General features: G+C 38.0%; 1 protein-coding gene across 5 annotated transcripts in view; it reads right to left on the bottom strand.

Annotated features, from left to right (window-relative positions):
* The window catches only part of SEPTIN10 (septin 10), a 32,796-nt gene that overhangs the window by 4,440 nt on the left and 14,288 nt on the right, over positions 1–14,068 (bottom strand). For 4 of the 5 annotated variants that reach the window (XM_042805929.1, XM_042805928.1, XM_032996990.2 and 1 more), the window contains 5 exons: positions 12,011–12,172; positions 10,358–10,454; positions 9,600–9,768; positions 3,420–3,485; positions 543–675 (listed from right to left, as the gene is read on the bottom strand). In XM_042805929.1, coding sequence (XP_042661863.1) covers positions 543–675; positions 3,420–3,485; positions 9,600–9,768; positions 10,358–10,454; positions 12,011–12,172 — 627 coding nt within the window. The remainder of the gene's footprint in view (positions 1–542; positions 676–3,419; positions 3,486–9,599; positions 9,769–10,357; positions 10,455–12,010; positions 12,173–14,068) is intronic. The other variant, XM_032996989.2, reaches the window with a different exon arrangement.

The following is a 14,068-nucleotide window of genomic DNA, read 5'->3' as shown; positions in this document are numbered from 1 at the left end:
ACCATTAACCTAACATTGCCAAGTTCACCACTAAACCGTGTCCCTAAGCAGGACACCTACATGTCTTTTAAGTACCTCCAGGTTTAGTGACTCATTCACTTCCCTGGGCAGACTGTTCCAACACTTGATAACCCTTTTGGTGAAGAAATTATTCCTAGTACCCAATCTAAACCTCCCTTGGTGCAACTTGAGGACATTTCCTCCCATCCTATCACCTGCTATCTGGGAGAAGAGACCAACACCCACCTCACTACAAGCTCCTTACACACAGTTGCATGGAGCAATAAGGTCACCCCTGAGTCTCCTTTTCTCCAAGCTAAACAACCCCAGTTGCCTCAGCTGCTCCTCACAGGACTTGTTCTCTTGTTTACTTGTGTCTAATCAATCTGCTAATCCAATCAATCTGTGTAATCAATCAGCTTTTAAGCACTGCTGCCCTCAAAATATTAAGAAACTATAAATACCAACCAGTTGTGATTTTGCTAAGAACTTAACTATTCCAAATCTCAGGACACAAACTCAAGACAGACAGGCACGCTTACCTGTTGCTCTGCTTCTTTCAATATTGTTTCTTTCTCCTTCACTCTCTGCACAAACCGTTGTCTCATCTCCTCCTCTTTTCTTTGCATTTCAAGGTAGAACTCGTGCCTCTTTGCCTCATAGGCTTCCTGTAGACTGAAGTCCAAAAATGTAAGCAAGTCTCCAGCACACTGCTTTATTCAATGTGGAAAACCAACAATCTGGAACGTTATTTAAACAATTAATATTCATCTGAAACATTAATCTCCGCAGCTCCCCACATAAAAATTCATAAAACCTAAACAGAAGCAAGCTAAATTTTTATTTAAGTTAAAAACCCTGAGTAAAATTATCTATGCTACAGCTCCTTGGCAATTTACATTTCAAAGTAAATACAGCACTTTAGGAATCTCATGTTCTAGAAGACTTGAGTTATGACTTTCTGCCTCCAACATGCAAAACATTTTTCTTGAAGTTACTTACTAATAAGACACCAAAATTGCCAGAAAAACCTCCCAAAATTTCCGCATTGTGAAACCTCAGTCTTAAAATAGGACTTTACTAAAACAATGCATCTGGAGCATTAACACAACTAACAAACTGATTATTCCTATATGAAAAGGAAAGAAAATAACAGGACCTTCAAAATATATAGCACTCTCTTTATGAAATGTCAAAATTTGAATATGACAGTTACATTAATGTAGAATAAATACAATTTCCTTAGTAGTTCAACATGCAAAATATAGGGTTACTCTCCAATGTGCATCAGCCAAAACCTCAAGACTGCTTGTTTTTTCCTGACTCCTCTCTCCCAGAAGCTAATATACTGCATACATACCACACTTATGTTTGAAATCATATAGAAGGTGTAAATTAGTTCAGATCACTGAGCAAATATGTGGCAACAGATCAAAACAGCAACTAATTCAAACTGTTCTTTACTTTTAAATCTATACCTCCCTTGCCTTTTTATTAAAAAAAAAAAAAAAAAAAAAAGTTACTCTACTAGACATTTCAGTACACAAGACAATTTTTTTCCTCCAAGCAACAGGTACTTGAAATTGAGAAACCTTTTTCGTATCAAAGTGTATCACTGCAAATTCAAAGATGCTGGTAATGTATTCATATACTGCTAAAAGTTTTACATTTTCAGGGTCTATACTACCACTGCTATCACAGTGCTGGCAGGAAAAGTTCTGCTTTTCAGGCAAAACAAGGAATGGAGCTTGTACACAGATGTATCTCATCCACCAGAGAGCACACTACCTTTGAAAAGCACACCTGCTTAATGACACAAGTTCTTCTAACAAAACATTTACCACCAACTCCAGAGAGGCAGAATTGGTAGATCAGAGCTGTGCTAATGCTTATTACAAAAACAAAAGGATCTGCCCAGTATCTTGTAGGACATAGGGTTTATGAACAGATCAAAACATGGATGATGTTCTAGCTCTTTATTCTGGGGCTACTCTCTTACACCATTCATCTCCTCTAACACCTCCTGAGTGCTGACTAGTCAGGCCTTCTCAGCTATCCTGAGTCACTATTCTTTGCCAGGTATCTCATGCCTTCCACTCTGATGTAAAAGAAATATATATGTATATCAAATATTTAAATTTGCTTACATTTTTAATACACATACACACTTTTGTACCAGTTTTTAAGTCTCATCTTTTACTGTTTCTATTAAAACAGTTTATAAATGAAAGACTTACCAAAAAAGGACATCTAACAACTTAATTGTTTAGACCAACAGTAAGCCTAAGCAGCTCTCTCCTATATTTAAATTTACGATGACTGGGCAGTTTCCCAATCCTAAAGTTTCTTATTTGTATTCAAAATACAAGCTAAAGAGAGAAGAATCATCTTCAAATTGCACATGCAGACTTAGTGTTTGTAAGATCTCAAGGTCTGAGAACTTTTCCTATGCTATCTTATTTGAGCAGTACATTGCAACAAAACAAATTCAGAACAACAGCCTTTTTGGTTTGTTTTGGTTTGTTTTTTTTTTTGTTTAGCAGCTGTGAAGTAACTTAGGTCATCCTGAAATTGGATTCAACGCTTGAAATGCTGGCATGGTTTTCACACAGGTATATTCATTCACACTATCTTTAAGTTTAGGCAGCATAGGTAAATCTACAGCACAGGTTTTTCAAGTGCTAGCAATCTCACTGTACACACTTTTGGTCCCTGTGTCAGTTCTGCTAGCTAACACACTGCTTTTCAGTGCAACAAAGCCGCTAAAGCAAGTACTAGACCAAGCTAACATGCTGCGTTCACATCTTCATTTCATTATGTGGACATCTTTAGACTCAACCTAAGGTAGTTCATCAGGTAAAAGCAATTTTGTCTTAAAATTAGTAAAATATTAGCTTTAAAAGACACTGAATTTAGTAAGTAATCAAATTACATGTATAAGGAAGAGGAGAAATAAAAGCGTATTTTTTAAATCCCCCCTCTCCCTGGACTGAAATGTTCTGGAAATCACAAAGACAAAATTAAAACAAACTTTCCTCTTCTGTGTTTGGCGTATCAGCAACATAATGATCCAAACAGTCTTTGGTTTTTGGAGACTTGGGGAGGATGGAAAAATAGTTCACCAGATCCTTTCCAACATCCATTGCTCACAGTAAAACACTTTTCAGTTTACCTGAAGACTGGTTTCGCTGCAGCACATATAGCACATCAAGAAAATCAAATTCATTGCTTCTCTCATTCTTCTGTGCTAGACCTCTAGAATTTTATACTCTGTGCAAACCACTTGCAAAATTAAGATGTTACAGACAAGTATTTAAGTCACATATACTTATTGAGGTTTTGGAGGAAGGGAAGGGATTGTGAAGCAATTCTACACCTTACTAATCCATTACATACCTCATAAGAGCACTATCACCTACCTTTCTACAGATGCATGGCTGTGACATACAGATTCTCTATCTGCATAAGACTTAGAACATGGAAGCCTAAATATAAAGACGTAAATCAAACATGTTATGTTCATAAATAAAGACTGATTGAATAAATTCAACCCTCAGTGTAACACAATGTTTGTGCGCTTTGAACAACACGGATATTTACACAACATTTTACAGTTTGTTCATTTAAATTTTAAAAAGCTTTCAAATTTGAAAACTACACTTGTAACTTTTTGCATAACATTCAACTACCGATTAAGGTGTATCAGAAAAACTAAAAAAATGTAAAAGTTAACTAGTGGCTGATATTTTTAGCATGGTTCCTTGACTCAGTGAACTACCTAAATTGACATTAAGCAATACTGAGGATGTAGTAGATCTAAATAATTACCATTTTCCCAGTGGAGGCATGAAAAACAGTATTTTGGATGTGGTTCAGTCTTACCATGAGGTTAAATTATTTAGCTCAAATGTAAAGGTCTGCAGTTGCTCAGATGAACTCTACTCAGCACCTGCCAGGCCACACCTGGAATACTGGGTTGAGTTTTGGTCCCCACTATACGAAAAAAAGCTGTGGACAGGCTGGAGAGCATCCAGAGCAGGGCCACAAAGATGACCAAAGGGCTGGGAAGCCTGCTGTATGAGGAAAAGCTGAGAGAACTGGGTTTGTGCAGCCTGGAGAAGAAAAGGCTTAGGGGACACCTTATCACCAAGTCACAGTATTTAGAGGGTGGCTACAATGAAGATGGAGACTCCCTTTTTACAAGGAGTCACATGGAAAAGATGAGGGGTAATGGGTACAAGTTACTCCTGGGGAAATTCCAGTTGGACACGAGAAAAATTTTTCACTATGAGAACAATCATCTACTGGAATAATCTCCCCAGGGAAGTGGTGGATTCCCCAACACTGGACATTTTAAAGATTTGGCTGGCCATGGTGCGGGGCCATCTTGTCCAGACCACGCTTCTGCCAAGAAAGGTTGGACCAGGTGATCTTGGTTGGACCAGGTGACCCTTCCAACCTGGTATTCTATGATTGAACTCCATTCCCAAGTGACTTCTGAAGGAAGAAGCCTTCCAGATATTACGTTTCCTTTCTTAGAAAAGATAACTAGCGTGGTAACAACCTTCCTCTCCATGTAAACTTATTCACATTACTGAATCCTTCCTGTTTTTCTGTCATCATCCTCAGAATAGACTGAAAAATAAACATGTTTCTGTTCAAGAACTGCAAGGTCTAAATGTCCCAGTTTCAGCGAGGAATAAACATGGAATATTTGATTGCTCACATACTGAGAAACTGAGATGCTTATGTTACAATTATGTTTAACTACAATTATGATGAAGAACAAATTGTAATTTTGAGCACAGAAAAACAACTAAACAAGGAAGGATTAACGTCAGAGAATCCAAATATGCAAGCATACAGCCTGAATATCAATCTTTGGCTTTTTTCAACAGACCCTGAAGCACCATATGGTGGGTTCTTCATCTGAACGTGGTTTACCACATGTTATATTTTAATCTGTTATATACATACATGACTCATTCTCATGACCTTGTGGAATGATACCTCACTATAAGACTGAATTCTTCATAAAAAACCTTTGTGTATTGTTTTTGCAAGGTATATTTATGAGATTAAGTTCCCAATTACCCATTAATTTGTTATGCTAATTATTGTTATTCAATTTAAATAAATAATGGTTTGATGAAATGCTAGTTTAAACCAGGTGTCCTGAAAGCAGCAGAATTAATAGCCCAAATTCCTATGGATGATTTTATGTTCCATTCTCTCAATGACTGTCATACCCAAAGTCATGCCTACATTCTTAAACCTTTTGAACTACAAAATTAGCGTCCCTCCTTTACTTTTTGTGAGTACTCCCATGGATCTTTCACGTGCAGTAGCCCCAGCTACTTTCAAATCACCCACAAACTTCTCATCCTACTGCAGTACTGCCAAGCTCCCAAGAGTCTCAAAAGACAGTACTTCATTCAGAGGTAACGATCTGACAACAAATGCACATTGGCTGGCCAACAACTGGTAGGAGTAGAGGTCTTCTGCTCTTCCTGCACTGACAACACTAACCATGTAATCCCCTGGAAGCATCCAACCCTTTACTGAAGCTGAAAATAGAGAGTTGCTTCATAAGTTATCAGAGAGAGACTAACAGACTGATCATTTAAACTTCATTTTCCCTGGAAATCTGGTTAATGAAAATGTTAATTCTTAGAATGCAATTGTAAATAAATTAAAAAGTTATTGAGACATAAAATCACAAAAAGTACAGGATTAGGGAATAGGTATTTTTAAAAGTGTACATAAAACAGTCACTTCAGACTACTACTATCTTTATTTTCCTTCCTGACATGTAGCAATAAAGATGCAAATATATTTTTCCGTTGTGTGATGAAACCACCTCTTTCTGTGTCTCCCATAAAAAAAAATAAAGCTTGCCAGCATGTTTTTTCACAAGTAAGACTGAAAGCCTTTACAGATGTCTGCCCACAACCTACCTCAGAAGGTGGCTGAAAACCCAAGAATTGCTGGTTTTGCTTTGCAGCGGCATACAATTTTGGATGAATAAACTACTGTTGTACCTTTAAATCCAAAAGAGTGGTACAGGAACTTCACAGGCAGCTTTTTCATGACATGCCAAAAGACAGGGCATATTAGCTACTCAAATGTCCTGAAAGCAGCAGAATTAATCGCCAACAATGCGTTGGGTTTGTCTGTGTGGCAGGGGTTTTGTAGAGGGAAGTGACTCCCCCTGCAGCCCGTGGAGAGAGGGCAGGCTGTGCCCTTGCTGCCCGGGGAGGTCCATGGTGGAGCAGAGATCTGCCTGCGCCCCTTGGAGGACCCCATGACGGAGTAGGTGGCTGAGCCCAAAGAAGGCTGGGACTCTGAGGGATGCCCATATCGGAGCAGTTCATCCCTGGGAGGATTGTGACACGTGGGAGGGACCCACCCTGGAGCAGTTTGTGAAGGGCTGCAGCCCTGTGAGAATGACTCACGTGGGAGGAAGTTCATGGAGGACTGTCTCCCATGGGAGGGGCCTCACTCTGGGGAAGGGTAAGAGCTTGAGGAGCCCTCCCCCTGAGGAGGAAGGAGCGACAGAGACCACAGGTGATGAACTAACCACAACCCCCAACCCCTGCCCTCTGCGCTGCTGGGGGAAGGGAGGAGGTAGAGAAATCAGGAGCAAAGCTGAGCGCAGGAAGAAGGGACGGTTGGGGGGAAGGTGGTTTTAAAATGTGGTTATACTTCTCATTGTCCCACTCTGATTGTTAAATTAAGTGGTGGTGGTGGAATTAAATTGATGTTCTTTTTCTTCTCCTAACAAGTCTGTCTTTTGCTCACGACCATAACGGGTGAGTCATCTCTCCCTGTCCTTATCTCCATTCCCAAGTCTTTTGTTGTATTTTCTCCTTCCCAATCTCTGAGGGAAAAGGAGTGAGCGAGTGGCTGCGTGGTACTCAGTTGCCCTCTGGACTCAAACCACAACACAATGTTCAAAAGCTACAAACCCCAGTGCAATAAAATCAGCCAAATATTCTAGTCTAGCAGAAATTTTCTAAATATACATAAAATAACCCAAATCATATTACCAAATTTAATATGTAGACAGCTACATCACAGGTACAAAATATAACTTCTCAACTGCTTTTAGACCTTATTTACACAAGCAAAATGAAATTGTAATCATCAGTCATATACTACTATGCAATATTAACTATACTTTAAAACTACGGCTCTTAGAATCCATGTGTATATATTGTAAAAATCTTCAAGGACAAAGAGGATGATAATTTAATAACACATTTTTGCCTGGAAGATCAGGACAGTTCCTATTCTGAAAGATACTTAAATCTACAAGTCAGCAAAATGAGAAGCACTGAACTTGCTCTAGGAAAAGAGACCTTTTCTATCATGCTGCTGAGTATGATACTTTTTATCGTTTCCTCCGTAGCTTTGTAAAACACCTTATGAGTAAATCTACATTAGTCTGCTAATTACACTACATAGAGATCTTCTAAATGCTCTTCCCTTTTTATGGCATCATAAAATGTCTCTCCCAAAAAAAAACAAATGCCCTCTCTTTCAGACCTCAGTGTCATCCACTATGCCACATAACTGAGCAACAACCACACAACCTAGATCCAGATCCAGTCCCACTTTTCTTTTCCTGATGCAGTAAATCTGGGGAAAAGATAATTCTTCTAGGTTCTTATGAAATACGTATTCTCATCCTTCCCAAACAATGACATTTTCAATAAATGTGATTTACCAAAACTAATTAAGTGTGTTGACTTGTCACAAAGCTATCAATAAACTGACATTTAGTGGTCCATAAATAAAAGCTACACACCAGAAGGAACTTAGCTTTTCTGTATCTCCATGAAGCGATCTGTTTCTAAAACAACATCTGAAGCGTAAAATACTATGACATTCTAATACAAACCTGCCACTTTATACTGTTAGTAAAATGCAAACTGTTTAGGGGTTTTACAAAAACAATTCCTGTGTTTGAGAAGAAAACAGCTCTGTGGATGATAATTTTTATAATTTAACTCTTATCTTGAGATGGCTGTACACTGTGAAATTCAAGTTCAGAAAAGCCAAAAGGTACTGCAGTCAATATTGCCTTGAACAAATCTCTAAAAAAAACCTTTCTCTAGACAAAGATAAAAAGATATCAGCTGTTAGTGTGCGTTCTTAAACTTAAACCTAAACCCAGTGAAAAGTCTATGGTGAGTTTCAGTTGCTTTTAAACCTATTCATCTTTGATTTTCTATTTATGAGAAGGATTTATTCCATTTCTGTTAAGTCAAGAGAAATGTCAAGAGACCAGTGTGATTCATGATTAGCTCAAAATCATCCAAATGAACTAATCTTTAAAAGTTCCTTGACATCAAGACTTCAGAAAGAAGTGCCCACATCCAGCATCTTCCTTAGCCATGTTAATCTTATTATTATTGTTTGAACAATATGTAGATTAGACCTAGTCAAAGAAATGCTGCTCCATCAACACTCTACGAGTTACAGTAACTGCAACTGCCTTAGAACTTCTGTGCAAAGTATGGGTGAAGGCAAAGGATTTAAGCCACTAAAACTATCTGGAGGGAAGTCATTTGAAAGTCATTTATTTTTACCAGAACAGAATGGTTAAAGACGGTCTGATCACTAAGTAAAGCAATAAGTAAACAAACCAGATGGTTCAAAGCACTAGAAACTTTTTTTAATGCAAAGCTCTATTTTGTTTTCATGTCTGGTTTAAGCTGGCATTTCCCACCATGACTATGCAAGAGTAGCACTTTGCTAAACCGTGAAGGCTTGACCAACTCCTGAAGCATCAGTTCTTCCCCATCAGGATTCTAACCACTTACAAAAACAGTCCCATGCATAAAACAACTAAAGGAAGTTGGAAGAGGGTGAGGGAGATGACAGAATTTGAAGTAAAACGTTAAATAAACTGGTTATAGAAACTGTAAGTACCTCCTTCAGAAAGCAGCTTTGCTACATGAAACAACCAAGTGTCTCTAACCCTCTGTTTAACTTTCCTTTGGAATCCTCTGTTAACCTCCGACAATCTAGCAAGGTGTTTCTTGACCTGAAAAGGCTAGACATCTGTCATTATGGCAAATAATGTGGGAAGCCAATAGTGTAACCAATGGTTTTGTAAAAGCTTTTGCTTCGGTTCCTTCTGAACTTTGAGTCCAATTAAACCATTGTTCAGAATCAGACATGATTAAGAGAGGAAGTGAACCAGCATGGTAATATATAATGCAAATAATTTAAAAGGCATAAAGTACATGTTCCTGAAGAAAACTGACATTCTCCATGACAAAAATTTAAATCCCCATGTTTATTCTAAAATAGAAAGATTTCAGAAATACAACTAGCTTGCATGCCTTTAAAAGCAATACTCATATAATCCCATATACTTCTCCATGAACATAACTGAACGAACAGCTACATACTTACTTTGATTAAAAAACAAACAAACAAAAAAAAAAAACCAAAAAAACAAAAAACTCCAATTCTTTCCCTCTGAGAAAACCTATTCAATGTATGAACCCTGCTCAGTATTAGGTTGATACAGTCAAACGTGAAGTGAATGGATGCTGAAAGCAAGTGCTGCACATGAAGTCCTTTACCTGACCGGTTTGTTCTCGGGACCAATGTCTCTGAAGCCCATCTCTTCCAGTCTGCAGCGTCTGTACAACTCGTAATGTCGTGCATGAGTCTGCTCTCTTAAGTCTTCCATATTTGTGCAAATAAGCATCTCGCGAAGCTTTACAAAGTCACAGTGGTTCTCATTTTCCACTAATCAGTTAAAAGAGAAAGATTTTATCATTAGGCACAAGTAGAAAATTGTCAAAATAGATCTTAAACAGTGTTGAGATTCATTTCATTTATTTTGTTTACTAATTACACTTCCAGAAAAAGTTATCTCTTTGTTTATTATACCTCTTATACTTCCTTATAATTTCTAATATACACAATGAAGCACTAACTGTAAGTACCGGTGAACATATTCCAACATGTTCTGATTTCCTGTTAGAGAGAAATTTATCATTATTCAACTCGATTTTCACTCTTCTTTACTGACAATAAAATCAGTAATCATAAAACTTTGAAATTTGGCAGTGCTAGAGGCACTGCCTCCGTACTAACCTACCCAAATATTATATACACTATCTCATAGCTTGATTCCAGGGATGCATCAGTACTGACAAAACTACCAGTTAGTGCACACCTCAAGTATTAATTGCTAAACTCCTTAAACGGTTGGTGCAAAATACAATCAGTATGGCATCAGTGGATAATACCAGACCCTTTCAGTATTGGTGAATTTTATACTTCAACAACAACAAAAAGAATCTCATAATAATACCTCTGAGAATTCATTTACCTTGTACAATGCCCCAAGGGTACTGACGAGCTCTCACCAGTTTGTTTCCAATTTTCACCTCTTCCGTACTACCTACTACAGCAAATGGCAAATGCCCCTGCAAGAATCACACCAATACAGTCTTATCTCTCAGCATTCTTATGTCAGAACTGAAAAGGAAACACTTCAGAAATAAATCAAGGGGAAAAAACACTATTTCAGGAAAAGCCAACAAGCAGTTTCAAACCAAAAACCACTTTGAAGAGATCAGTGGCTGGTCAAACTACTGATACAAAAGTCAAGCTGCAGTAACAAAACCAGGAGGAGCAGCTGATAGATCAGATGGATGTGCTGGCAATTCAGAGGCACCTTGACAGGCTGGAGAGATGGGCCAACAGGAATCTCCTGGAGTTCAGATGAGAGCAGTGCCACATCCTGCACGTCAGGAGGAATAACCCCACGCTCCAACAGATGCTGGGGGCCGACTGTCTGGAAAGGCACTTTGCAGAAAAAGAAGTGGGGTTCCCGGTGGACAACAGGTTGGACCCGATTCAGCAGGTTTGCCCCAGTGGCAAAAGCAGCCAACTACATCCCGAGCTGCCTTTGGAAGAGTATCAGCAGGAAACAGAAAGCTGCTCTAGAATGCATCCCTCTGATTTGCATTCAGCCAGAGTTTGTATCCCCAGTAACAGCCATGAGACAATCACAGGCTTGAACCCGAGGTATGGTTACTGCTGCGGGCTCGGCCAAACGGCCAGAAATACAGGCTGGGCACTGACTGTCTGCATGCTGACCCACAAAAAACTGACCAAATGAAAAAAAAAAATATATGCTTAATGGGAAAATAAATCATTAGCAGAGCATGGAAGGGGTAAGTAACACACCCCCACCTTTCCCCACAACAGAAGGGCCTGTTACTGACCGACAGCCTGTACAACCGAGAGAGGCTGGGACGGCAGAGCCATGCACTCCAGCACGCCAACCCCTCCCCTCCCTGCTTCCAAACTCCAGCACATGCAAACACATGTTCATCTGCATCGACAAACATATGCACGTGAACAGCAAATACAGAGTGCTCAAAGCCAAGACTTCTGGCTTCACGAGCTTAGTTGAAGCTGGCAGATATTCCTGGAAGGATCTGAAAGGACGAGAGCAAAAAAGCCAGAATTGGATCTGACTTTTTAATCCCCAGAGAAAATTTGTCCTAATTGCAAATGAAAGTACTAAATAAAAGTAAAAAGCAGAGGGAAGGATTGCTATCATAAAGACGAGAGAAATCTGGAGAAACATGGAAGTTGAGTATCTTCCTTAACAGATGTAAGGTAGTATTTGCTGAGAAAAAGAGCAAAGCCAATCTGTCCATCTCTGTTAGTAATTATGTATTAATTATCCAGGAATTATAAAAAGTATTTATGAGTGAGAACCTCTTTTCTGTTGCTGAGCCAGAAAAGAAAAAGCTTCTTAAAACAAATGGCATCAACAGCATAGGAACAGGGATATTTGCAAGTAGGGAAAAAACAAACAAACAAACAAACACGGAAGCTTTTTAAGGAGAGAGAAAAATAATCATACCAAGCTATAAGCCTCAAGATAATGGTGAAAGAACAGGCATAAATCGACATTAGAGAGTGATGCTTTAGTACTGAAATATCAATGTTTTTGTCATTTACTTACATTCATGATGGTATTAATTTTAGAAACTGTTTCATCCTCGGTTGGAAACTGGTATATCTGGATGCCATTACTAACTAATTCACTCATGATTTTCTTCTTGAACTTCTGTAGTTCAGTTTTAGAAATGCTGTCTGCTTTGCCTATAATTGGTATAATGTTCACCTATTAATGATACAAATTATATTAAATGTGTAAGACTTCAATTTTAAGGTGACACCTTTTATAAATTAAATTGTTTGATGACAAGCTCCTTAGACCTTCCCCTCCTTAGACCTTCCCCCACAGTCCAAACTTTTCCATCAATTGATATCAAAGCTTCATAAACCATGAAAAATACATTCACTGGCATGATTTAACAAAATATCAACAGATTATTGAATATATTCCCTTAAAATTAATTGATTCTGAGAAAAGAACAAGGAAGGGGGTCTCATACAGTGAAGTACTCAAAAGAATAGCAATGCCTACTTATTAACTAAATTACATTAAATATTTGTATCTCTGCTAAAAAAAAATAGATCATTTTCGTTTATAGCACTGGGGAACATGGTTCAGGTGTTAAATGAGAGTTGGCAGTTTAAATGCACAAAGAAAAGGAAGCTGGCTACCAAACCCTGTCTACCTCTAAGCCTCTTCCTTGGGTTCCCTTCAGCTACGACGTCTTGTTCCCCTCACCATTGCAGCAAACAGTTTCCTGAGCATCTGCTGCAAGCAGGGGAATGATGGAGACTGAAGAATCTTGCTTACCAGTCTTTATGCTAATTATTCAGAACGTGAAATTCAGTTCCACTAAGGTTAACTGCCCCATTTTCTAAAATAGTTATGACAGTAAATTAAGAAGGTAGCAGATGCTGGATTTTTCTTAAAAATACTATTAGCACTCCCAAACTGTGCATTTTTCAAAACTAGATATGAAGAATTAATGCTAGTGTCCAAATATTTGTATTGCCCTTCCAAAGTAATTCTTCCAGATTTCAGAAGACAAAAGTTTTACAGAGTTCCTTGATCATGGATGCAAAAAGGAAGGAGGGAAAAAAAACAGCCAACCAACCAAACAACAAAAAAAAACCCACAAAACAAAAAACCACACACAACCCAGCACACATTCTTTTTATTCTTCAGAATATTCTGTCTCAGTGGAAATGCCTAGGCATGGAATCTCAAGAACAGATTCAAAAATTGATGTTTTTGAAATAAGTCTTCTGTCTTAAGCAAAATGCCCAAATGAAAAAAAATTATGCCAAGTCCAAAGTATGACTTCTAAGATTACCTGATGATAGTCCTTCATTGTGTAGCATACAAAATCTAAGCCCATATGGGGTAAAATATCTAAAATCAAATAAAATGCTAGAATATACTGGTTTATAACTGAGTTAATTTAGGATTGTAAAAATAATCTATTACAGCTAGGAGTAAGTCACAGCTTCAATTAAGTTAGTTGAGGGACATCAATGTAGGTTTTCAATTATATAGCTTTAAAAATGGATGAAACACAGAGTCCTCAGAATTTAATTAACCTTTACTCTGTCTTTTCAACATGAAAATTTTTCAAGCACTCGTTAATTAGGAGAGAATGTCTTAGATAATGAACAGCAGAGAAAGACTGCTGATGAGACCAATAACAAAAGAAAACCAAAATCACCAGAAACTGTGATTACAGCTATCAACACTGATATTAAATCACAACCATTGTATTAAAATTTTAAAACAATACTACCCTGGCTTTAGATAAGCAACAAAAAAATGTTATCTTTGCTTAATCCTTTAAACAAAATTAATTTCTGCTTGCAGCATCTAAGGTTTACTTGAAAACCAGTATCTCAGTACTTTCATCCAAGAATAACATTAAATGAAAGCACACATTTTTACTAACAAGATACCTAATTTGTATTGATTTGGAGCACATACAGATGTGCCCCAAGTCCCGCTGCTCCCTCCTATGCCTACTACTCACTCAGAAACCTGCTGACTCTCTTCCAGTCCTTTCCCCAGCTACAAAACCCAACAACTACAAAACTGAATTTTGCTACAAAGCTACAGGCCATTAAATACAGAATC

The sequence above is a fragment of the Tyto alba genome, unplaced genomic scaffold (genome assembly GCF_018691265.1).
Source record: "Tyto alba isolate M040663 unplaced genomic scaffold, T.alba_DEE_v4.0 Super-Scaffold_45, whole genome shotgun sequence".
Lineage (NCBI taxonomy): Eukaryota > Metazoa > Chordata > Aves > Strigiformes > Tytonidae > Tyto > Tyto alba.
The sequence above is the reverse complement of the archived record's forward strand: the minus strand, read 5'-3'. Positions and strand labels throughout refer to the sequence as shown.